The sequence below is a fragment of the Mesoplodon bidens genome (genome assembly GCF_964165515.1).
Source record: "Mesoplodon bidens genome assembly, chromosome: 3".
Lineage (NCBI taxonomy): Eukaryota > Metazoa > Chordata > Mammalia > Artiodactyla > Ziphiidae > Mesoplodon > Mesoplodon bidens.
In genome coordinates, this window is record NC_138178.1 from 31,991,202 (window position 1) to 32,016,623 (window position 25,422).

The window sequence follows — 25,422 nt, forward strand, 5'->3', positions numbered from 1 at the left end:
ACAACAGACATGTACTTCTCAAAGTTCTGGAGGCTGGGAATCCAAGATCAAGATGCCGACAGATTCAATATCTGGTGAGAACTCTCTTCCTGGCTTACAGACAACCAGCTTCTTGCTGTGTCCTTATGGGGTGGAGAGAAGAAGCTCTGGTGTCTCTTCCACTCCTGAGAAGGACACTAATCCCATCATGGGGGCCCTACTCATGACCTCCTCTAAACCTAATTACCTCCCATCTCTTAATACATTGGGGGTTGGAGCTCCAACAAATGGATTGGGGGGGACACAAATATTCAGCCCATACCATGGGGCCATGGTGGGGACCAGATAATAGTGCTTGGTGTCATCCGTGAGTGGACAAATGTAGACTACTGATTTCTTCCAGACATAATCCCCTTCCTTCTGGAAGGCAGTTTGAGGGAGGGGATGGGTGTTCTTCTCTGTCTTTATAAGAAGGAGTGAGATGGTGACCAGGTGGGGACAAGGCTACAGATGGCTGGGGGCCTGAGGGCAGCCCTGTGCCTTGAGATAGCCCAGGTCTACAGTCTAAAGACTTGGTCTAAAGACCAAGCCGCTTAAATGTAGGAAAACCCATGGCGCCTTTGTCAGGGCTCAGTTCCATCCCTTCAGGGCCAGACCAGGATAGCAGGGGGACAGTGAGATATCCTGGTCTCTGGTGACTCCCTCACCACCCCCCACCCAGTGTCAAGGTGGGCAGGCTCCATAGAAATACCTAAGGTGGGGCATGTTTGAGTGAGAGTGTGGCTTTCTCAGTTTGATTGATAAAGAAGAGATGTGTGGCCAGAAAAAAAGCTTAAAAGCCATTGCAAAAAATTTAAATATGGTTTGCATATTATGTAATTACCATAAAAGGACGATGAACTTCTTAGATGCAATTATGGCTTTGTGGCTTCTCAAGGAGCAAGTCCTCATTTTTGGAAATATTTATGAGTAAGGTGTCATGATGTTAACAACATACTTTCAAACGATTCAGGAAAAAATAGATACAGAAAGATATATGGAAAGGGAAATAAAGGGAAGCATGGCAAAAACTCAACAACTGGTGAATCTGCATAAAGGGTGTTCAATGCATTCCTCTTTCAGGGTGAAAACTTTCAAAGTAAAGTGTTGGGGAGAAAAGCAAGAGCTGTTTGGCTAACTCTGTGGTGCCCCCGAGTTTGAAGGTGTCCAGGACAGCCCAGGCGTGGTTCCACCCACACCCTGCCCTCTTGTCCCTTCTGCTACCACTGGTGGCTGTCTCCCATGGGTGGGGCATCATCCGGAGCCCTTTCTAACACTGGGGTGTTTATCTTCTGATGGAGGAGGATGCTTCCGATTTTAGGATGCGGATGCCAGGTGGTAGAGGTGGTCCAGCTGGGTCTCCAAATCAGACAACCCCTCCCCCTCTGATGGCTGCATCACCCCTCTAGGAAGCCCCCAGCTCCAGCTACACGCTTCTCCCCATGCTCCCCCTGCAGCAGGGTGGATCCAAGATACTCAGCGGGGCAGCTGCTCTGCTGACAAGGGCCCTCAGGAGGCCTGCTGTATGAAGCACCCAGCAGCAGGACTGTCCCTCCGTCCATCAGGCCTCCTCCTGGGGCTCTGTTCCCTGGAGACTCAGAGGGTCAGCAGAGGGTACTGAAGCTGAGCTGCATGGAGAGGGCTGTGAGAGGAAGCCCGGGGTGCAGGAGCCGATGTGCACAGCAGGTGGAGAGAAGCAGCCGCAGTGCCCACAGAAGGAAGGACCCAGAGGACGGCCAGGCAGCTCTGCTGTCCACATGTCCCACTGTTGTGCTTCCCCAGGCCTTATCCCTCCAGGCCTTCCCACAGGAAGCCCCAGCACACACGGCGAGCAGAAGGTGACAAGGGTCCACCTCTCCCTGTCCTGGGGTTTCTGGGACGCCATATCTCCATGGGCCCCCTAAGATCCCATTGGTCCAAGTGGAGTCAGAGGCGTGCCTAGCTCTGAGGGAGGCTGGGAAGACCAGAGATTAAATTTTATCCTGTCTCTCCTGCAAAGGCCCTGGGAGACACATCCAGGGTGCAGCAGAGCTCTGTGGGGGGCACTCTCAGCATGTCCCTCTGGGAAGTGGCCTTGGGTACCATCTCAAGAACTCACCCTCGGACTGCTGGAACCTCTCTTCCACTGGGCCCAGATTCCACAGTGACCACAGTTTGAAGCGGAGACGTATCTCACCTTGACACATAAAATTATAGTTTATCTTTAAAAGAAAATAACACCTCTTTTTCTCAAAAAGAGCTTCGGTTTCTTGGGAGGAGGGAAGGGAGATAGGGCTGTGGCTTTTCAGGCCTCCCCAGTGTCCTTACGAACTGCAGTAGAATTAGACACCATCCCACTTCAGCAGGGAAAGGCCTCTGGCACCCTCACTCCTTATGGCAGGTTTTATTTCCTAAAGAATGCCACAGAAATACATCCCATCCCATACACTCTTCTAGAACCTTGCTACTCACCCATCAAGAGGCGTCCTCCCTGAAGCAGGGAACCCTGTGACTGCCCCAATCCAGAGAGTACTGTGGAAGTAAGTACTGCCATGTGACTTCTGGGTGCCAGGTTTTAAAAATGCTGTGCCCTTCCATCTCCATCTCTTGGGACACTCGCTCTTGGAAGCCGGCCCACCAGGCTGTGAGGAAGCCCAAGCAGCTTGTGGAGAGGCCCACTTAGAGAGGGTCCATGGGCCCAGCCCCACAGCTCTGTCTGAGCGCCCAGTGGATAGCCAGGACCGACTTGCCAGCCCTGTGAGTGAACCATGTTGAGGCAGATTCTCCAGCCCCCATTAGGCCTTTAGATCAGCGGTCCCCAAACGTTTTGGCACCAGGGGCTGGTTTCGTGGAAGACAATTTTTTCATGGACGGCGGGCAGCGGGGATGGTTCTGGAGGTAATGCGAGTCATGGGGAGTCATAGGGAGAGGCAGATGAAGCTTCGCTCACTCACCTGCCACTCACTTCCTACTGTGAAGTCCAGTTCCTAACAGGCCGTGGATCTGTACTGGTCTGTAGCCAGGGGGTTGGGGACCCCTGCTTTAGATGACTGTAGTCCCAGCTGACGTCAGGACTATAATCTTATGAGAAAGACCCCAAGCCAGAATCCCCCCAGCTTAGCCACTTCCAAATCCATAGAAACTGTGAGTGATAGTAAACGTTTATTGCTATCTTGAGCCACTGAGTTGTGGGGCACTTTGTTATGCAGCAGTAGCAGAGTAAGACAGGAAACAATTAACAATGATTGTCACAATGAGTAAATAGAGAAAACTGGTCTGTAGATGGAAAAGATGACAGAAAAGAACAAAGAAGGGATTCATTTCCTGGAGAGAATGGAGATTAATAGCAATTTTTACTTTTTAAGCTTTTGAATATTTTTCAAATTAAATAATGTTACAGTAAGGATGCCATTGAAGGGACTTCCCTGGTGGCACAGTCAAGCTCCCAACGCAGGGGGCCTGGGTTCAATCCCTGGTCAGGGAACTAGATCCCACATGCAAGCCGCAACTAAGGAGCCTGCTGGCGGCAACTAAGACCTGGGGCAACCAAGTAAATAAATAAATTAAATAAATATTATTTTTTAAAAAGGTTGCTTTTGAAGCCTGGAGTTTTAGAGAGTGTGTCAGAGGGGCTAGGCCTGGGACAGCCATAGTCCCAATCACCTTCCTGAAGATGCGGCTGCTGCAAAGACCCCAAATGGGTCATGTGCCAGATAGAGGTGTGTCATGGAGATGGGTCCACAGAATGGTCTCCACCCAGCCTCTCAGAGGAAGGTCTGCGGGTCTCGCCACTTGGGTGCTCTCCCTGAGCCGTGAGGGGAGTCTCAAGTCAGTCTCTAACAGAATAGGTCAAGTCCCTTGAAAATTCCTCAGCTCACATGTAGAGTCCAGACCTCAGACCCAAGCCCACCATCTTGGTCTTTCCCTCCCCAGGATCAAAAGACATCCCTTTACTTTGATCCAGGCTAGGTCAGTCATTTCTTGGTTTAACCCTAAATGTAATAGCCTAGAGCAACAACCATTGTTCTGTGGATCAGGAATTTTAACGGGGCCCAGAAGGGATGGTTTGTCTGCTCCACTGATACTTGGGCCTCATCTGGGAGGTCTGGAGGCGGCAAGACCTGAGAAACAGCTGCAAGATGCTTCTTCACCCACAGGCTGGCTTCCAGATCAGGGTGGTTGGAAGTCTTAAATGGAAGCTCAGGGTTCCAAGAGGGAGCCTGTGATGGGTGCACTGCAGGGCAGCCTGGGGAGGCCGTTGCCTTTTAGGACCAGAGGTCACACCACTCCCCTTGCACGAGGCTCTATGGGTTGAAGCAGTCGCCAGCTGCCCAGAGTCAATGCAAGCCTTATCAAAAGGTTTGCAGCCATTTTTTAAAACTACAACAATATTGCAACAATATTTTAAACTGCCTTGTGATATTGCAACAATTTCTGACTTGAAGAGTGAGCTCCCCTTCAGCTTGGCAGCCTCAGGGGATCCCCAGGTCCCTCCCACTTGCCACTGTGTCCCAGGCACGCTGAAACTGCTGTAGGTAGAATTGTGTGCATCACTGGGATGGTTCATATGAGCCTGGCTCCCTCCCTCTCCCCACCCAGGAGTCTGGGCTGCAGTCTCTGAGTCAGGTGCTCCCAGCTTGGGAGTTACTGCTTCATAATGACACGTGGGTGGATAAAGGTCTTTAAGGGGAGACTTCAAGGACACAGCAGAATGTGTGGACCCATTCACTGAGGACCCACTTCTTGAGGGACTGCATGCCCCGAGGCACTGAATGTCACGCAGCACTGTCCAGTGGCTAGCCCAGAGCCAGGGGCATCCTTGTCCCCTTGGAGAGAAGCCGTTGGAGGGCTTGCCTCCTGGTGACCCACCAGAGCCAATGCAAACCACTCAAAGGGCCTCCGTCAGCCGTTTCCAGTGGGAACTATTTCTGGACTTTCAGGAAATGACTTCTGGTTAGAGATGGCAGCCTCTTGGCTGCTCTCAAGTTACCTGAAATGTGATTAAAACTAATTCATTTTCAACTTCTCCTTTCCTTTTCCTTGGGGGAAAACACTTCTTTTTTTTTTTTTTCTCCCTGGAACATCAATAGCCCTGGTTGTGCAGTTCTCTGCTTTACATACGAAAGAAGTTTCATACCAAAGACCAAATCCCAAGTCAGAAAGCTCCAGTTCAAAGAGCCTCGAGTAGAAAGAACCAACACATACTACATTTGGAAAAAATTTTAAATCAACTCGTTGAACTGTAAAATCAGGTCTAATAGCTACTGACTCTCTCAATGTACCATCCTATGTAGGAAGCCCAAGCCCAGAAAACCAAGTGAATGTACGAGGATGTGGTCCCGAAGGTAACCACAGACCCCCGGTGCCCAAACTGAAGTGCCCACCTGACTGGGCATGACCCAGCCCCACTTTCTAACTCCCTTCATCACTAACAAAAAGAATACTGCTTCCCTTGTGTCCTGTCAATCATCCTTCGGTTCTTCATTAAGTCCTACATGCAGCCAAGAATCAGAGTCTTTATCCTACATCGTTCATGGCAAATCCACCCATTCCCATTAATGGGAATACTTATTAGATGGGATTCCCACGAGAGCCCAGAATGGACTAACCTGGCTCTTATTTAATGGAGCTGATAAATCCCCACATTAATTAGCTAGCTTCCCAGAGGCTGGGGATGCAGGTACCATGATGAGGCCAAAGAACCCGGGCTCTGCATCTTGCTAGGTATGGCCTTGGGGAATTCTCTCTGCCTGACTGAGGCTCGGTTTTCTCACCTGTAGAGTGGGAAGGAGTGGACCCTTTCTTGTGCCTTTTCCACATGTGTCAACGTGTCAGGGGAGCTATGAAGCATTACCTGAAGGTTGGGACTTACTGACCTTGACTGGTGCTGGGAAAGAATCTCAGAGTCAACTCAAAAGGATAAAATGCAGCATCTGGCCCAGAGCATCCACCAGGGAGGGGATTACGAGTTACGAATGGCAGACTACTAAGGGTTTATTGTCGGGGCAGAGGGGGCGGTTCACAAAAGAACAGACAATTACCATTGAGACCAGAGACCCTCCCAGATCATCGTGAAGTCGGGGGGGATCCCACGTCACTTGAGCTCAGGAGTGGGAGCCATCCACTCCAGCAAGCCTGGAAGGAACTATCCATCATTTTAACATGCTTTCCTCATACATTTGTTGCCGACCCTGTAAATATCTCTTAAGTCTTTCGATGGCTGGGTCTCAGAAGCATTTCTGGTTTTAATCTTTCCCCATGTAAACGTGCACCAGATGTGAAGCTGGCTTTCATCATTTGGGCCCTGATGAATTATTCTGCACTCCAGGACCACTGGGAGACAGGACGTGGAAAAGGTTTTCTGCTCCACCCCCATGTCATACAACAGAGAATGGCTTGTTCTCCTATTAGCATGGCAAGCCGTCAGTGACTCCCTGGGAAGGAGGAAGGATGATGCCCAGAGCTGGCACCCCTGGCTGTCACCAGGAAGCCAGCCCCAGAGAAGAACACTATAGCACAAAGCACAGACCTCACTCCACCTGCCACCAAGCCCTCTCCTCATATGCCTTCTTCTGTTGTTTTCCTTCCATCCCCTCCCCCCTCCCACCTTTGTATTAGTGAACGTAGGCTAAGCTGCAGTAACAGGTAGGCCCTGGATTATTATGGCTCAAACACAGTGACCATCTGCGAGCACCCTGGGCCAGATTTCTGGGTTCCAGCCTCCTCTATTTCGTGACTCCACCATCCCCTAGGGCTTTGTTTATATAAGCATCCAGCAGGCAGAAAAGAAATGAGAAGATGCAGGAGAGAGATCCACTCTCTTAAAAACCCATAGCCCCTCTGCTCATAGTCCCGCCCTGGGGACCTAATTACCTGGTCACACCTAACTGCACAGGTGTGTGGGAAGTATGGTTGCTCACTGCTGTGGAAAGAGGGGATGGATTTTGTTGATGTCTTAGTCCATTTGGGCTGCTGTAACAGAATACCATAGACTGGGTGGCTTATAAACAGCAAATATTTATTTCTCACAGTTCTGGAGGCTGGAAGTCCAAGATCAAGGTACCAAGCATGTTCAATGTCTGATGAGGACCTGGTTCATAGATGGCTGTCTTCTCACTATGTCCCCACACGCAGAAGGGGTGAGGGAGCTCTGTGGGGGTCCTTTATAGGGACACTAATCCCATTCATGAGGGTCCCACCCTTAATCACCTCACAAAGGCCCACCTCCTAATAGCATCACTGGGGGTTAGGTTTCAACGTATGAATCTGGGGGGGACACAAACATTCCACTGAAAGTAGTTGGGAGGCTGGTAGTCTCTGACATGATCTTTCAATTTTAGTTTTTCCTTACATCAAAGTTCTACATGAAGATAGCTTAAAGCTGCAAGGTTAGGAAACATAGTCATCCCTAATCCCTTCCCTTCCCTCCTTCCCCCTCCCCAGAGACAATCCTACTTGCCTCTTTTACCTGATCGTTTCCACAACTCAAACAGTATATGCATTTGTTTCCTTCTGCTGCATAATAAATTGCCACAAGCTTAGCTGGAAACACACATTTACAACCTGCGGTTCTGTAGGTCAGAAGTCTGGGCATGGTGCAGCTGAGTTTTCTGTCTCAGGCCAAAACCAAGGTATTGCCTGAGCCATGTTCTCCTCTGGGGCCTGAGGCCCTGTTCCAAGCTCAGGTGGCTGTGGCAGGATTCTGTTCTCTGTGGTTGTAGGACTGAGGTCCTCTGTTCCTGACAGTCTGCTGTCAGCTGGAGGCCACTCCCAGTCCCCCATGTTCCTTGCCATGAGGCCCTTCTACCTTCAAAACCAGCAACAGAGAATCTCCCGTGCCTCAAATCCCACTCTTGCTTCCAATCTCCCTGACCTCCCTGTCTCTGACCCTAGACCCAGATGAAAGGGCTCATGTGATTGGGTCAGGCCCACTCAGATAATCTTCCCCATCTTAAGGTCAACTGATGTGGCCCTTCATTCACATCTGCAAAAGCCCTTCACAGAAACACCTGGGTTGGTGTTGGGCTGACTGGAAGGAGGTGTGGACACCAGGGGTGGGGAGGTGGGGGGCCACGGTGGAATTCTGCCATCACACACGATCACACTGCCGCCTCCCAAGGTTTTGGTCTGAGGTGATGTTGGTTGATCTCCAAGATGTAGGTGTGGACTTGGCTTCCTTTCCTCCTGCTGCCTCTGGCCACGCGGGCATCTCTGGGGGCCTTGTTCCTCCATTAGATCAATGTTCCTTGTTTACAATGATCATTACGGAAATACTGTCTGCAACTGAACCAAGTGGTCAGTGACAATGGACTTTCTTTTGTTCTCTCTGGAGCTCTTGATTATCTTCCGTTTGCTTAGTTTTCTATCTCCTTACCATTAATCCATTCCCAAACTCTTCGCCAGTTTTCTCAATAGCCTCTCAGGTCACATCAGGTTTTGTGTAAACCATTAATGCTTTCGGCATAGCTCAGCTCCTTGCCTTCTGGGGACATCGTGGGTCTGCCCCTGGCTCCCTGTGGGCAGGACGGTCCATGTGACTAGCTAAGAGCGCAAGTGATGTGTGTCATTTCTGGGCCAAGCATTTAATTGCCAGACCTTCCTTCTTCCCTCTGTTGTGGTGACTGCCAGTGTTCCAGAGAGGGATTGCTCTGTCCATCTGGATGCTGGGGTGGGAATGATCATGCCACAGAGCAGAGTGCTCAGCCAACCCTCCAGGTACTAAGAACTAAACTTATGGTATTTCAAGCCACTGAGTTTTGGAACTATTTGTTACTGAAGCATAACTTAGCTGCTCCTGACTGGTACAGAAAACGGTAACCAGGAGTGGGGCATGGCTGCAATAGAAAAAAAGGCATGTGACATTGGCATAAAGGCTGGTCCAGTGGGCAGTGAGGACACTGATTGTGGAGGCTGGAAGGATGGCCATCACATAGCCAGTGGTAGAACGTTGGGTACATTGTCACCTGGGATAACTTAGAAGTTTCAGAGACTAAAGAGACTTGAGGGTGTTCCTCTACCATCAAAGACCAAGAGGCTGAAAGAAGCTGCAATTCAGTTGAGACAAATATGTCTTGTGAGGGCGTTGAGAGTGGCCATTGACAATGAAGCAAGCTGGAATCGAACAGATTAGGTAAGACATTAACTAGAGTTTTGAAGAACTAGTAGGGCAAAATAAACCATGTACAAGCACTAATACAGTTTGTGGCTGGAACTTAAGATGACCCTTCATCTCTAACCTTCTACAGGCTGAAAGCGGGCTGGGGAAACTGCTCAGTCTCCAAGGAGGACATATTCCCATTGCCCCTCTCCCACAACATGCAGCCAAGGAGGATGATGGTGGAGGAGGAACCCCGCAAGGTGGAGCAGGGCCCGTAGAACAATTGGGTGGCCGGGACTCCCAGGGAGCGGGACTGGGACTATTCACCCAGTCACTCCAGGATGAGGGGCAAAATCTGCCCAGCAGGGTCTCAGGATTGCTAATAGACACTGTCTGCTGGGATCTCCCCCTCCTCCCCTTTCTGATTTGGGCTGTTTGTTGTGTCAGTCTGTCCCTTTCCATCACTGAATGTTGAGATTGTGTATTGGAACTGGGAGTGGGGTGGAACAGCCTACAGAGGTCCTGGATCTCGAGCAGGATGCTACCTCCCTTGGCCTCGCATCCCTGTTTTCCTTCTCATCACCGATTTCCCTGTCTCTGGCCCCTAGGTCAGGATTTAAAAGTTTTCCCACCTGGGGAGGGGGACAGTGTATCTTGTGTGAAAGAAGGCATGAGGGACACCTCTGGGTCCCTCTACCATGGCGACCAGCATGTTCTAGACAGAGGCTGCTCCATCAACCTGGGTGTCCCCAGGCAACTCACGATGGAGGTGTAGCACGGCCAGAAAAAAACTTTGAGATTTGCAGGTGGTTTGTACTTTGGGCCCAGCTTCTCCTGATGGGTACGGGGATCCTGTCTATTTCACCTTCTGAAGAAGTGTCCAGGGAGCATTTGACCTGCTCCAGCCTGGCCTGGTGGCTCTCTGCACCCCTCCCCTCCCTTCTGCATTGAATGCCTCCTTCCTGGATCACATGCCTCCCTCTTTTTCGGTTGGCTTCTTTATTTTGGTGAAGAATTATCTCTGGTAGCATCCTACCATGAGAAAAAACCCATGGGTAAAAATTTTGAGATCTCATTCATCTCAAAGTACTTGGTTTATATTTTCACTGGGTAAAGACTGGAGAATAATTTTCCTTTAGATTCTCAAGGCTTTGCCTCTCACCTTCTGGCTCCTGACCGTCTCTCTGTGACCTACTTCTAATGTCAGGACACTTTGGTCTCCATTATTCTGAACTTCAACAGTGATGTGCCTTGGGGTAGAACTATTTTTTCCCGTTGAGCTCCCTATGGGCCCTTTCAGTGCATGCTCCTGAGTTTCAGAGATTTTTTTAAGGATGAATTAAATGATGATTCCCCCCACTTCCACCCCCCACCCCGCTACCCATGTTTCTCTGGTCACTCTTTTGGGGTTCCTATTATTTGATCGATGGACTTTCTGGATGGTCCCCCTTTATTTTTTTCTCTCCTATTTCCCATTTTTGGGGTTCCTTTTGTTCTGCTTTCATAGAGATTTCCTCAACTTTATCTTCCAATCCCTCTCTGGAGGTTTTTTTGTTTTTTTTTTTCATTTCTGCTACTTTAAATTTCCAAGAACACTTTTTGCTTGTTCTCCGAATGTTTCTTTATATGTGGCCTCCCTTCGTGGGTTGCCATATTTTCTCTGATGACATTATTGATGACTACTTTGCCATGTACTTCTCTCTGCAGTCTCTGTTTCCTCCAAGTTGCTTTTTAAAAATCTATTGGGGCTTTAAGTTTCATGACGCAGGCTTTCCTGAGATGCTGGGTCAGCTTCGGCTGCCTGTGAAACCCCAATTAGAAGCTCTGCACACGTGGGGGCTCATTACTTGCGCCCTTCCCTCTAGGGTGGTCTGGCTGCTCCCTTGGGTAACCACAGGTGTCAGAAAGTTTAGGTGTTCCCCTCAGCCTGGTCTAATGCCCCAGGAAAGACCCTTTCAGCCTCCTGGCTGCGGGCAATCTGAAAACCCAGAAGAGGGGATGGGGCATGGTCTCAGCATCTAACACTTATAGGTTCATTTAACCCCTCTGTTCCTACTATGACACCTCTGCCCTTAATTGTGAACGGTATCTCTCAGCCCAAGATGTGCCCTTTTACCTTCTTTAGATGACAGACATCCAGTCTTTTATCAGGATGGGGAAGGCAGCACAGATATGGTGAGAGGATCTGGGCATCTGGGTGCTTCTTAAGCAGACTTTATGCCAGTTATTAGCTTAGCCCCCATTCACACCCGCATCCAGAGGTGCCTATTGCCATCCATTGGTGAACATTCTGGGGACTCCAGAGTTTGTTCTTGGCTTTCCTTCCTGGCTACCATTTCAAGATTTCATTTTCTCAGGCCTGCTAAGTATTTTAGCTTCAACAACCGTGTTGCAGTTACTTCTTCCCTTGCTTGCCCCATTCTTGCCAATTTCTGCCTTAGAGCAAAGCAAACTTACTGCTGTGTCAGGAGGCTCCAAAAGTCAGAGTCAACACATACCATCAATCCACCACCTCCAGCGGAAACCTCAGCCCCCTTTCCAGTCCAGCCTCTTCACTCCAGACACATCCCCATCCACTTTCTCTGGGCTGATCCTCCCTACCCTGCATTTGTTTATCCTGTTCCTTCCATCTGACACTAGATCCTCACCCATCTCATACATACAGAAGCCACCTCTGTCAAAATCCTCTTAAGCAAGGAAAACATGGGCCGGTGGCTATGGTGAGATTTTCCTCTGGGGAAGACAACTATATGTATCTGGAAGATATTCCCATGTGGGATTGGGGTAGTCTGCTGGGTCCTGGGGCCTCTTCCATAAACAATCATTTATTTATTTATTTAATTTTGTAAAACATTTATTCATTTATTTGGTTGCACCCGGTCTTAGTTGCGGCATGCATGTGGGATCTAGATCCCTGACCAGATATCGAACCTGGGCCCCCTGCATTGGAAGCGTGTCTTAACCACTGGACCACCAGGGAAGTCCCCATGAACAATCATTAAAGGCCTGAGAAATAAACCAAGGGGCTGAGTTTTGCCTCCAGAATGCCACGGGGGCACAGCCAAAATCCTCAGGGAGGCTGCATCCATGCGGAGGCCTGTGGGCTGTTTCGGGCTGTGGATGGGGCTGGGGTATGTGTTAGTGCAGACGACCCTTGACCCAGGCTTGCCTCCCCTCACCCAGGGCAGGTGTCTTGTCCATGGTCAAAGCCCAATGCCTAGAAGGGTGCCTACTCCTAGGTGTGTGCAGGCTGGGGTGTCCCGAGGGATCATGGAGAAAGTGGGGAGATGTGGTACCTTGAAGACTGGGCAGAATACTGCTGGCTGGAGAGGGAGGGGGAGGGGATGGGTGGCTGGTAAGTCAGCTAGGGCCAGCGCCATCCTTAATGAAGTGACTGATTGTGACATGTGGTGAGACTGCTGGAATATTCTGAATTATTATTTGGTCAGAACACAAATCTCTTAAATGTCATCAACACAATCTGCCTGGGAGAAGAATGACTACTTCCTGCCAATAGGAGACTGTCTTAGAGGAACCTGACCCAGCTGGCTGGTACAGAGCCCCCCCCCCCCCCGAATAGCCTGCTGTGTGGTCTTCCCGGGGGAGCACGGACTCCACCAGGGAGAGGGAACTTTAGGGTTTTAGTCACAGATACCCAGGGCGCCCAAACGTCCACACCAGTTTACAGGTCACCATGACATGCAACGCAGAATGCCTGTCTCCGTTCCTCCTTAGTGACCTGGAGAGATTTTTCTACCCAGGCCCCAAATTAATTCTGTGAGAATGGCTGCTATTAATTTTGTGCGCAGAATGACTTTGTCCCACCCACCCCTCTTCTCCGGTCCGCAGGGATCCAGTGCCTGGGCTGCCCTCCCTCTCCAGGCTCCCCGCGGGCAGCTGACATGTTTGAACGTCCATTAAGAGCTGCAGACGCCGGCCAGTCTCTCCGGGTCAGGGGCTTGCTGCGATCGGTTCCGGCCTCTACCCTCTATGATGATGGCCTAGGCCTGTAGCAGAACGGCGGGGGGGAGGGCCTAGAGAGAGTGAGGGTGAGGGCCAAGGGCAAGTGGGCGGGGCGGGGCAGGGAGCATTTCCTCCGCCAGGCCCGACAGTGGGTGGGTGGGTGGGTGGGGCGTGGTGGGCGGGGCCCCCGCAGCCGGTGGCTTTTGAAGCCTCCCCGGCCGAGGTGGGAGAGGGGCAGCCGGGAGAAGTTGGCAGCGGGCCTGGGGAGGGGAGGCGGAGGAAGGGGCCCTGCGTTCCCTAAGCGGCGGCGCCGACGCCCCGGCACGTAGTTCACTCCTGCGAACACAAGACGCGGTGGACACATCACCCACACTGCCAGGCTAACTACCAGCTTGGGGCCAGTCGGGCTCCGGATGACCCGGGCTCAAGGGCAGCTCGGCGCGGCTCGACCCCCGGCCGCCGGACGGTGGGGGAGCTCCGGGTTCCTCCGGCGGGAGTGGCCCCTCCCCGCCCGAGACCCCGCTCCCGGCCGGGCAGGGCCGAGCGCCGGACTCAGCAGGGGAGGAGCGTGCAGCGGGCGTGCGGTCTTTCTCGCGGCGAGGCCGCCCAAGAACCCGGCTTCGGCGGGGTTGTTCCGCGCCGGCTGGAGCGGACACGCCTCCTCGCCGGGCACCTCACTCCGGAGAGAAAAGGGAGAAGCGGAGGCGAGCCCCGCAGGGCGAGCTCTCCGCCGCGCCCAGCACAGGCGGGGCTGGAGGGACAAAGGGGCGCCCTTCAGAGCACTCGTCTCCGCGCCGGGGTTCAAGGCTGTCACGGTACAAAAGCTCCGACAGGAAAATACCCCGCGGGGTCCCCGCCGCCGAAGGGAGGGGGCGCGGCCCCGCCCCAGCCCGCCGCCCTCGGACGTCGTGCGTCAGCGTGCCCGGCTCCGGGCTCCAATTTCCGCCCCTCCTCCCGCCGGCCAAGGGGGCACGCCCATTGGCACGCGCACGCCCCGAGGCCGGGTGGGCTCCTCTCTCTGTACGGATTGGCCCTGCCGTGAACCCGCGGACCAATGGCGTCCGCCTTTGTCCTCGGCCACGCCTCCTCCCCAGGCGTGGGCGCGTGACCGCCCCATCCCGCCGATGCGCGCTCCGGGATCCCCGCCCCCTCCGCGTGCGCAGCTCTCCGCTGCCGCCGCCGCCGCCTGTAACCTGCGCCGCCAGGATGTGGCTGGGGGCTGACGTCGGGTCCAGATGTGGCCCCGGCCCCGCCCACCCCCGGGGCCGGGCCGCCCACACCGAGCCGCGGCGCGCGCGGTGGCTGTCCCGCCTGCCACAATGCGCGGCGAGGCTGCGGCCGCGACTTGGCGCGGTCGTCCCTAACGTCGCCACTCGGCATCCTTAGGACAGGCCTCCCCTGACGCCCCGCGGAGACCCCACTGGCCCGCGCCCCCCATGCGCTCACTCTTCGGTGCCCAGCCAGGCGGGCGCCTCGCAGACGCGGAGCCGCGCGGGTGACGGCAGAGGCGGTTGCGCGCCCAGCCCAGCCCGCGGAGAGGGCGCGCCGCGCCCCCGCCCCCCGCCAGCTCTCCGGAGGCCGTGGGTGCGGATGCGCCGCTGACGACTCGCAACGACCAGCAGTGCCGTCCGCCCGCCGGCCGGAGCCCGCAGCATGGCAGCCGCCGCCTATGTGGACCACTTCGCCGCCGAGTGCCTCGTGTCCATGTCGAGCCGCGCGGTCGTTCACGGGCCGCGGGAGGGGCCGCAGCCCGGACCCGAGGGCGCGGCCGCTGTCGCCGCCACGCTGCCCCGCGTCGAAGAGCGCCGCGACGGCAAGGACAGCGCCTCGCTCTTCGTAGTGGCGCGGATCCTGGCGGACCTTAACCAACAAGCGCCGGCGCCCGCCCCCGCGGAGCGCAGAGAGGGCGCCGCGGCCCGGAAGGCGAGGACCCCCTGCCGCCTGCCGCCCGTGCCACCACCCGCCCCCGAGCCCGCCTCCCTCGGCACCGGTGGCGCGGCGGCCGCGCCCCTCAGCCCGGCGTGGAGCGAGCCCGAGCCCGAGCCCGAGGCGGGGCTGGAGCCGGAGCGAGAGCCGGGGCCCGCGGGGAGCGGCGAGCCCGGCCTCAGACAAAGGGGCCGGCGGGGTCGAAGTCGCGCCGACCTCGAGTCCCCGCAGAGAAAGCACAAGTGCCACTACGCGGGCTGCGAGAAAGTTTACGGGAAATCCTCGCACCTCAAGGCGCACCTGAGAACTCACACAGGTCAGTGGGGCGGCCCGGGGCCAGTGCGAGTTGCGCAGCCACGCCCCCGGAGCCGCCGGCGGGTAGCGAGGGGAGGTCGGGCGGGGAACGGTAGGAGCCTCGCCCCTTTCCCAGCCGCTTGGGGCTGCGGGCGACACCCTGCGCACCGCGCGAGGCGGGTCCAGACATTGGGAGCCGGCGCCCGCCCGGCGACCGCGCCCCCGCCGGGCACGCCCCCTCCCCGGGCGCGCTCGGGCGGGGCCGCGGGGGCGATTATCGTCATCAGGGCCGGGGGCGGGGACCCCGCCCAGGACGGGGGGCGCAAGGGCAGGTGCCGGCTAGCTGGGTGGGGGCCGAGGTTGCCGCCGGGGGAGGTGGGCGGCCCGGGAGCTGCGGGGGAGGGGTGTCCTCTCCCGGCCCCTCCCCCGCCGGCCGGGCGCGCGCTCGGGTGGGGAGGGGCCGGCCCGGGCGCGCGGCGGGCGGAGTTCATGCGGGGACAGGGCTGCCTCCAGCCACTCGGCACATTCTTCGCTCTCCTCTTCCTGTAATTTTTCCAGCGCTCTAAGGTTTAATTTGTCGAAACCAGAGCCAGCGGCGGCCGACGCGGGGGGCGGTCCCGGGTCCTCTCCCGCGGCTCTTTGTGGGAGCCCCGCCCATCCGGCCGGCGGGGGCGCGCCGGCCCCGAGTGACTCTTGGGGCCCGCTGCGCTTTCTCCCGAAAGGAGCGCCCTGCCTCCTGCCCGTGGGTCTGCGCCGCCCTCCTCCCCGCCGTGCTCTCACCTGCTGGGGCCGGATGCGGGCAGGCAGCACCTGCACGGGGGCGGGCGGCCGGAGCCGGCAGCCTGGGATCCGCGGACCGCCGCCCGCCCCCGACCCCAGAGCAGCATTTCCCTTCGCGCGAGTCCGGGACTTTGTTGTTGATTCCTCTGTGGTTTTTTGTTTTTTAAACACAAAAGTGGAGACAACCTTTTAATGGTTAAACAACCTTTCTTTCCCAGTTTGGTTTAAAGGATTGTGTATTTCATCTGAGCTCACGCGAACTCTTCTGGACACTTTGGTATTCCACCTTTGAGACAGTTTTTAAGCCTTTATACTATTAACTTCGTGATCAAAGGTTTAGTCTTCTCATTTGTAAAACAACTCACAAACTGATTACATGACTGATTTAAAAACCGCAGTAGTCTTCAAGAACCTAGAGCTGAAAGGCTTTTTCTCCCGGTACATTTGGAACTGAGTCGGCCCGAGGTCTGCGGGTGTCAGGTACCGCGGATCTCACGACCTCTCCCCCCCGAGGCTGTCCCCGCATTTCTGGTCCCACGCTGTGGCCGCTCAGACCACGTGGCAGGTGGTGGGGTCGCGGGTGAAGGCGGGCCGTTTCTAGGCTGTCTGAGTCAGAGTTCGGGCTGTGTGGACTCATGAGGGGGGTGGGGACGTTACTGCAAGAGTGGGTGTGGTCGTGGGGGAGGGGCGAAGCTAGGTTTGGAGCCAGGTGGACCCCAAGTACCCGGGCGGGGCCAGCGTTTGGGGTGCGGCTGAGGCGAGGCCAGTACTGGGTAGGGAACTTGATCGGAAAACCTTTCTGTAGCCTCTTTTACTGTGGCCTTCCACCAGGCAGCACCCGGTAGCCAGCTTCGCGAATTGCAGAGGGACTGGCCCGGGGCGGGGCTCGCCCAGGCCTCTGCCGGGGGATGCCTTCCGGGTTGCCTCAGCCCCCCTGGTCCAGGGTCCATGTGCCCTGCGCAGCACAGGGCAGGATGGCTAGATGCTTGGGTCAGGGGTGCTGGGAACCCGCGTCTTCGCAGTGGGGTGGAAGCCAGCCTCTCTGGGGTGCCTGGAAGCCCAAGGCAGCCAGAAGAGGATGGATCCATACTTTGCCTGCAAAGTGCTATGTCTGTTCTTAGAGCAGGAAGCCGGCCCCAACCTCCAGGTGTGCAGAACTCGGAGCTCTACCTCCAGAGCAGTTGCAGACCTCCAAGTCAGGAGTACACAGGGTTCCCTTGGGGCCCTCTGAAATGCAGATTTCCAGGTCCCAGATGCTGACTGCAGTTTAAGGGGTTGCCCAGGTGAATCTGCTTATGAACCAAGAATCTATCTCTGGTCCAGGGCTCCTCCAGGAAGCCCATTTCCAGGCTGAGCCCAGGTGTGCAGAGCATAAGTCACTGGTGTTCATAGAGGGGACAGAGGTAGCCCACAGAAGGGAGAGGAAAGGCAAGTTGGCTGCAGGGGGTGACCGAGAGGTGATCCTGGGAAGACTCGAGCAACAGACCCTGGTTTGTGGGCTCCCAGAGTGTTCTGTGGTGGGAGGGGTGGTCTCTGCAGGCAGTGGCTCAGGTCATGCCAGGCCTTTCATTAGGGACACCCCTACCCCCATAGCGATTGTATGGTGGGGAGTGAATACCAAAATGACCTTTAGCCAAGGAGGCAGTTGGCACCTTGCTCTGCCTAGCTTTGTGACCAGGGACTGGTCCCCAGGTCTCCCTGCAGCTTGGTGATGTCTCCCTTGACCACCTGGAAGGTTTGCGGGAAACGAGGGTGTGTGTACGTGAAATTCCTTTGGGAGTTCCTAGGGTCATCTTTTTTTTTTTGATGTGGACCATTTTAAAAGTCTTTATTGAATTTGTTACAATATTGTTTCTGTTCTATGTTTTGGTATTTTGGCTGCGGAGCATGTGGGATCTTAGCTCCCCAACCAGGAATTGAACTCTCAGCCCCTGCATTGGAAGGTGAAGTCTTAACCTCTGGGCTGCTAGGGAAGTCCCCTAGGGTCATCTTTGACTCTGGGGGAACCTGGGCTTCCTGGCTCTGCTCTAATCTCCCACTCCCACCCCTAACCGACTGCACGCAAAGAGCTGCTGCTTGTCCTGGTTAGCTCTGTGGCCATGTGGTCCCCCAATGGTCATCCTAGGAACTCATGACCCTCTGTCACATTTAGGTAACTGTTGATGTTATAGCAAACTCATGATAAAACAAAACAGAGACACAAATGTCTTTGCAACTTGAGCCCCTTGTTATTTGCTTGATCGTAGCTTCCCAGCCCAGACCTGGGAGGTTTGCTAAGACTCGGTTTGGGAACTGCCTAGACCAGGAACAGATTTTCTTCGTGGCTGAAGGGCTTTGATTTGAAAATTCAAGGACTTAGAGAAGGGAAGCTCTGGATCCCTCTGAGGGCAGACTCCCCACCCGCCCCCAGCAGCTGGCCAGGTTGCACATATTGGAGGAGGTTCCTGCCTGTTGTCCAGGATGGGGTGGGGGGCAGGGGGTGCTTGGTGAGCACCAAGCAGAGTGGCCCCAGTCTTTCTAGGCAGACATATCACAAATACATTCCTACCTATTTGTTCCCACAAAGGATTGTTTTCAGAATGCCTTTGTGCCCTGTTTTCCCTCCAGCGCTAGTAGCCAAAACCTCTCCTTGCACCCTGGGCTGGGCCCGTCTCAGCAGCTCTGGGGGCCTGGCCAGGAAGGTGGGCACTGTGCTGGACACAGCCCCTCCCTCCTGCAGCCCCAGAGAGATGTTCCTAGCCACCTGGCCCTGTGTGGGGTGGGGTAGAAAGTAGAGTGAGACTTCACTGTCTCAGCCATTTCCTGTGATAATTTGGGGCAGGATTTGTTTGAAATTTACCCTGACCCACTGAACGAGGGATTCGATCCCCAGTGAGATTACTGGGGCAAGGATTTAGGTCCCCTCCCCCAACCCAAGCTCTGGCTTTAGAACATGGTTTCCAAGCACACTGCCCCTGCCACCCCCCGGACTCCTGGCAGGTGCTCCCCTGGGCAGCTGCGTTGGAAAGGCAGCCTGTCAAGAGTGGAGGGTGGCTGGCCGGGATCTCCTTCGCCCAGAGCAAACCAAGCTGGCAGGGGGCCAGCACTTTGTCTAGGACACGGCCAGGCCAGCAGCTCCCGCCCCTGCTCGCCCACAGTCCCAGGCTGCCAGTGGGCCTAGTTGTGAAACTCTTCAAACAGTGCAGAAGTGTGTAGACAGAATGTGCAACCCTCTCCTCCCCCAGCTAACCACTGCTGCCCTTTACTGGTGCGTCCCTTTCCAGACCCTTTTAATGGATTTTTGTGTATACGCACAAGCACGTGCATCCATAGAGTAGGTGATTTAAAAACACACATGTAGGGCTTCCCTGGTGGCGCAGTGGTTGAGAGTCCGCCTGCCGATGCAGGGGACACAGGTTCGTGCCCCGGTCCGGGAGGATCCCACATGCAGCAAAGCGGCTAGGCCCGTGAGCCATGGCTGCTGAGGCTGTGCATCCGGAGCCTGTGCTCTGCAGCGGGAGAGGCCACAACAGTGAGAAGCCCGCGAACCGCAAAACAGAACAAAACAAAACAAAAAACACACATGTAGGATCCACCAAACACATTCCACCAAGGCTTTTGTCCTGTGTGTTTGCTCAGTGAGGCAGCTTCATTCTTTTTCCTGGCTGCATAGTACTCCACGGTGCGGCTGTGTGGCTGTACTGTCATTTACTCAGTCTCTTACCTGCTGGAAGCACAGCTGCGCTGCTTTTCTTGTTTGTTTGCTGTTAGAAGCCATGCAGCAGTAGACTCTGGTGCGTGTCTTGGTGTCCAGCTGGCATTCGCGTGGGATTGAGACCTGGTGGTGGTGGTGATGGAGGCATAGGCGGTGTTTAAATGTGTTGTAGAGCTACTATGTTGATTTAAAGGACACATTATGTTTTGAAAGGAAACAGGCTGACAGATCTTGGTCTCCCCAGTGCTAAGTTTCCTGCTGTGTCTCTGGCTGACTTTTTTTTTTTTTTTTTAAACTTCTCCCAGTTCTCCATTTGTACACGTGAAAGCATCATATTGAGAACATTCGAAACAAACCCAACAAAACCATTGTTACTCTCGCATCCCTCACGACCGGCTGTCCTGCCGTCCTGACTCAGCTTACCCAGAGACCTGCAGCCCCTGCCGCAGTGAGGTGTGCCTCCGGGGGCCTGCTGGCACGGCCTGCACTGGGCGGGGGTGGGGGGCACCGATATGATGCCATTTGCTCCCCCCTCCCCTGGCTGAAAGCAGATTTGAGGCCCTCCCTCCTGTGTGAGCATCTGATAGGACCACGCTTCACTTAGCCAGAGGCCCAGTGTGTGTGGCTTCAAGCCTCTGGAACCAACAGGGTTGGGGGCCCTGCCCCTTCAGAGAAGGTGCTGCTGAGTCCACTCGTGGCGGCCCACATGCTCTCAGGGCCTGCCTGCTCGGACGGGCTGAATCCTGAATCCCGGTGGTTGTTTGATTCCTAGACGTGGCATATCAAAAGGGCAAGGGTGAGATACGTTGCTGGTGCCTAAAAGCAAGGGAGGAAGCAAACCAAAGGGTTATTCACACGCACGCATGTGTGTTTAAATATATAACTTGAGAAACCCCACAAAACCCCACAGCACTAGAGCAGATGCAGGGCATCTGCAGAGGCTGCGAGGTCCTCCCTGCCGTCCCCGGGGCCTGCGCTCCGTGACACCTGACCTTCCCAACAGAGATCTGGAGCTCTCAGGGCACTGTTAAGGTGTGTCTGGTTTGTGCCCTAAGAAGGCAGTGAAAATAGTTTTTAAAACAAAAACTTGTAGAATGACACACTCAGTGCTCACGCTGTGTCCTGCACATCCGCGCGGCTCACCAGGGGCTGGGCCTTCCGTTTGCAGTACTTTCCAGTACACTGTCTCATGTTCACAAGGACCCTATGGAACATGCACTGTAATTATTACTAGTTTTTAGATAAGGACACGCAGGCTCAGACGGGTTAAGAAATATGCTGGAGGTTGCACAGCAGATGAGGGTGGAGGCTCCCCGCTTCGGGGTGTGGGTGTGCCCGCGTGCCCGTCTCCACCGGGTTCCAGGGGACGGTGGATGAGCAGGGCCTCAGGGTGTTAGAAGCCCAAGTGTCCCTCGCACACCGTTTCCCCCACAAATTCTCATTACTTCTGAAACGTTAAGGGATTGTACGATGAACATTCAAATACTCCTCAAGTCATTAGTTAATACTCTGTCACACTTTAAAAAAATCCTTTCTTCCCTCTTTCCCACCTTCTCTCTCTAAATATTATGTTTTTTCCCTCCCCTGCCTCTCATCTCTCTAAATATTACACATTATCTAACATACAGTCCATATTCAGTTTCCCTAGTGACCCTCCCAGGTGGCCCATACGGGAGCCGGGATGCGGTTAATCACACATTGCATTTGGTGGTCCTAATTCTTTAGTGTCCCTCAATCTGACACTAAGGGACACTAATGTGCCCCCCTCATCTTTTGGTCTTTGGTGCATTGGCATTTTAGGGATCCAAGCCAGTTATCTTATAGAACGATCCCACAATCTGCATTGGTCTTGTTTCCTCGTGATTAGATCCACTTTAAACAATCTTTGGTCAAAACTACAACGCAGGTGATGCTGGGCCCTCTGTGCACTACAGTGCTGGATCGCGGGTGAAGGGGTGTCTGCCAGGCTTCTCCGCCGTACAGGGCTGTTCTCTTCTTGACAATAAGTGACACTCTGAGACCGTGGCTTCCCAGAGGGCCAGGGTGCTGCTGGTCCTTCGCGGAGCCAGGTACCGTGCTGGGGCGCCATCTGCTCACCTTTATTCAGCCCCTTCTGCCCAGTCCACCTGCCAGGCTTCTGTTCATCGTCCAGTGTCCTTGACTGGACAGGTGCTGGGTTTTTCAGGTTTGTTGTTGGAAGTCTTTTTAAAGTAAAAGGGCAGCTCAAGAGAGTCTTAGGAGCTCCTTCCCCCAAACAAACCAGATCCCCTGATTTTACGTTGAATCAGATGTTTCCAGATGGTATTTGGAGCAGCTCAGGAGGTGTTCGTGGGCATGTTCTTCTCCTTCAGCCCACCCACACCTCGGCTCTGTGCCTACTGGTGACCTGTCTCCCAGGCCTGGGTGCGCGGGGCCTGCAGCCGGTGACACACTTAATTTCCTGGTGGGTCTCAACATGCTTTCCAGAAAAAACCCAAATACGGATCTAAATCCATACACCTGAGCCTGTTTTCCTTTCCTTTCTTAGCCTCAAATGGGGTTATTTTCTTGAGAAGTCAATGTCCCGTCAAGATGGGAACAAACTTCTGAGTGTTTGCCTAGCTTGGTGGGTCAGAGGCAGCTGCTGCAGTGTGACTGGGATGGGGCACTGGGGACAGAGGCCCCCAGAGCTGAGCGCTGGGCTCAGAAGGCCTTGGCCACTGCTCTGGGCCAATACAATGGAGGCTGGAACTCTAACTTTTTACCCTGCAGGCAGTGATTTGACACGAGGCACTTAACGTTAGACATAAGGACTCCTCACCCAACCCCGAGTTTTGCCACACACACACACACACACACACACGCGCGCGCGGTACCCTGTCCGTTGTGGCTGACCTGAGCATCCAAGGCTGGAGCGTGTTTCTGTGGAACCCATGACTCCCAGTTCCATGGTCAGTTTTACACGTTGGGGCCCACCCTCCCCCGCAGCATAGAGGCCCTGCAGTGAGGGGGCTGTGTCCCCTCGCTCCTCTGGTGGCTGGGCTCTGCCGTGTCCTCCACCTGCTCCCGGTCCCCTGCTGAGCCGGGTGGGCTGGGGCATCCTCCCTGTTCGCCATGGGCCTCCTGTGCGTGATGCGGGCAGCCTGGCCCAGAGCGGCGTCTGCGCTGACATCGTTCTGAACGCACAGCACAGGGCACGCTCCAGATTTTTACTGTGATGTGTGTGCAGGGGGTGGAGGTGGGGATCTGTTTATTGTTCTCCTTTTTTGAAGTTCATCACGCAAAAAACACTCGCTAACCAGGAACTTGGCCGCACTCCGTGGCCATTGGCCAGTCTGTCCCAAGGTGACCTGTTCGGAAAAGTGCTGAGACTTGATGCCTCAGTTTAAGTGTCCCTGCGCTGCTGCCACAGGGGCGTGGCCTGCCTGCACAGATGGGCGACCCGTGGCCCCCGAGCACAGGGCCCAGGCCTGGCTCCTGGAGCCAGAGCCCAGGGCGCGTGGTGGGAGAGCTTTGCAAGTTGGCAGTCACTCACCAGAGAGCGCGTGGCTCTGCCTGTGTCAGGCTCCTGCCTCGGAAGGGGCTTCTGGCGCGGGCCTTTGTCCTGCAGACGTGGCCAGTGGGAAGGAAGCTCAGGTGTGGAAGAGGGTGAAGCGGTCTCAGGAGCTCAGGGGGCTTCCTGCCCCCACCCAGGGCGGGGCCCCAGCAGGGTGCCGGCTGGGCAGCCAGGCAGGGACCTGGGGCCCGGTATGGGGTTCCTCATGCCCTTGGGTTAAGTTGACCCAAGGTCATTCTCCTCCAGTGGGAGCAGTACAGGAATTTCCTCCTCCTGTAAATTCCTTCTCTGAGCTTTTCACCTGTTTTTAACTCTTTTTTGTTGTATAAATGCTCACTAAAAAAAAAAAAAAAAAAAGGATAAAGAACTTGTTTGGGGGCCAGAGGAAGAAGCTAAAGTTAATGGCAGATCGAAAATAGAGGTTTTTGCAAGAAAGTGTTGGGAAAGAGAGGAACCAGAAAAGGCGCACACAAGCCGCAGCACTCAGCCCGCTAGGAGGGGCGGAGCGGGGCCCCAGGGGCCCAGGCGTGTCCTTGGTGGGGAGTGGCGTTTTGCCTGGGCCTTTGGCTGGCTGAGTTGCTCAAAACCAAGTCTGAGATCAGGGAGAGGGTCTGGGAGGTGGGGGGTTAGCACCGTGGGTGCTCCCTTATCAGCAACAAACCTCACGGGTTTTCACTGGAGGAGGGACAGTGAGTGTGAACGAGTCAAGTAGTTGCCACTGATACTATCACCGAGTGATGGGCAGTCTGGCTACTTAGGAGCCCCACGTGCTTCCCTAACTTCTGCCCATTGTCCTCCATCCCCAACCGGCCACTCTGGTTTGCCCACTGGTCGTGGGTGGTCCTCTCCCACTGGGCATGCTGAGTGAGCACGGCAGGGCGGCGGGGCTCAGGCGGGGTAGATGCCATCCACAGGTCCCCTCCACCCATCACTGAGGTCTCGCCCGAGTCCCACTCTGGAAGGATTTCCCCGTGTTTGTTCATCAGTTGCCATTTTTGTCACTGAGCACAGGCGTGGTGGTGTTAGGAGGCCCCCAGGGACTCCAGCTCCTGCAGCCCGCCCTGGGTGCCAAGGGTGGTTCCCCAGGTTTCCTTGTCTTTTCCAGAGTGCCCTCTCTGGGCGGCTTGCATGGCAAATCCTGTTTTCAAAAGTTGCCTTGGGAATTCCCTGGCAGTCCAGTGGTTAGGGCTCTGCACTTCCACTGCAGGGGGCAGGGGTTCGATCCCTGGTTGGGGAACTAAGATCCCGCATGCTGTGCGGCACGGACAAAAACTTTTCAAAAATAAAGTTGCCTTGTTGCTTGGCCTAAGGCACCGGGGGTTTTCCCCCGGGAGAGTCTGAGGGCCTTTGCAGGATGCCATCTTTTATGATGATGAAATGTCTTTAAGCATTTTCTCCGAGCCCTCTTCGAGGTGGGGCCCCGAGCGTTCACAGCATAGGCCTCGTGCTGTTGTGTTGGCGATCAGGGTGGTTGCCCTAAGTTACTGTCAGGCCTCTGGGGTTTGCAGGAAATTCAGCCTTGGCTTCTTACAGGTGCTGATTTGAAGCTGTCCTTCCCTGATACTGGGCTGGGTGTTCCGTGCTAGCATCCTGCTTTGGACAGGTTGCATCAGTCTTAAGTTCACTCACTTTAGCCTTTGGAAAACGTCACCCTTTCTCTCCCTTTCCCTGATCGTCTCCCTGACTTATGAACCAAGTGTTTTAACTCCTTCCCATATTCAGCTCCTCCCGTCACGTGTTCAGCACTGCACGGGGCCTCGGGAGGCAGACACGTGTGTGCACGTGTGTGTGTGCGAGCATGCGTACCAAAGCTCAGGACAGTTGTTTCTGTGGAAGGAAGCCCGGTCGGGAGGCCTCTGGCCAGGTGGCTCCTGCTGCGGCAGGCAGGGGGATTGTCATGCTGAGGCTTGCCCTGCAGGAGCCAGGAGGAAGGCGCAGCATGTGTCCAGCTGAGGCTATAGGGGCAGCTCTGGCCTTAGGGTGGAGTGGGCACCCTGGAGTCGAGCTGGAGGTTGTGGATTCCCGGGCCTCAGTGGGGTACTTGTTCTGGGGCCATTCTGCCCCCGATCGGGGCCAGCAGCCTGGCATGGGGGTCTGGCTGTGGCTGGCCGGAGGGACCTGAGCTGAGCTCTGTGG

General features: G+C 55.0%; 1 protein-coding gene across 1 annotated transcript in view; it reads left to right on the plus strand.

The window, feature by feature from the left end:
- The first annotated feature begins 14,163 nt into the window (after positions 1-14,163).
- Positions 14,164-25,422, plus strand: part of KLF13 (KLF transcription factor 13) — a 40,809-nt gene continuing 29,550 nt past the window's right edge. Inside the window, exon 1 of the mRNA XM_081228463.1 lies at positions 14,164-15,299. Coding sequence (XP_081084589.1) covers positions 14,711-15,299 — 589 coding nt within the window. The 5' untranslated portion in view covers positions 14,164-14,710. The remainder of the gene's footprint in view (positions 15,300-25,422) is intronic.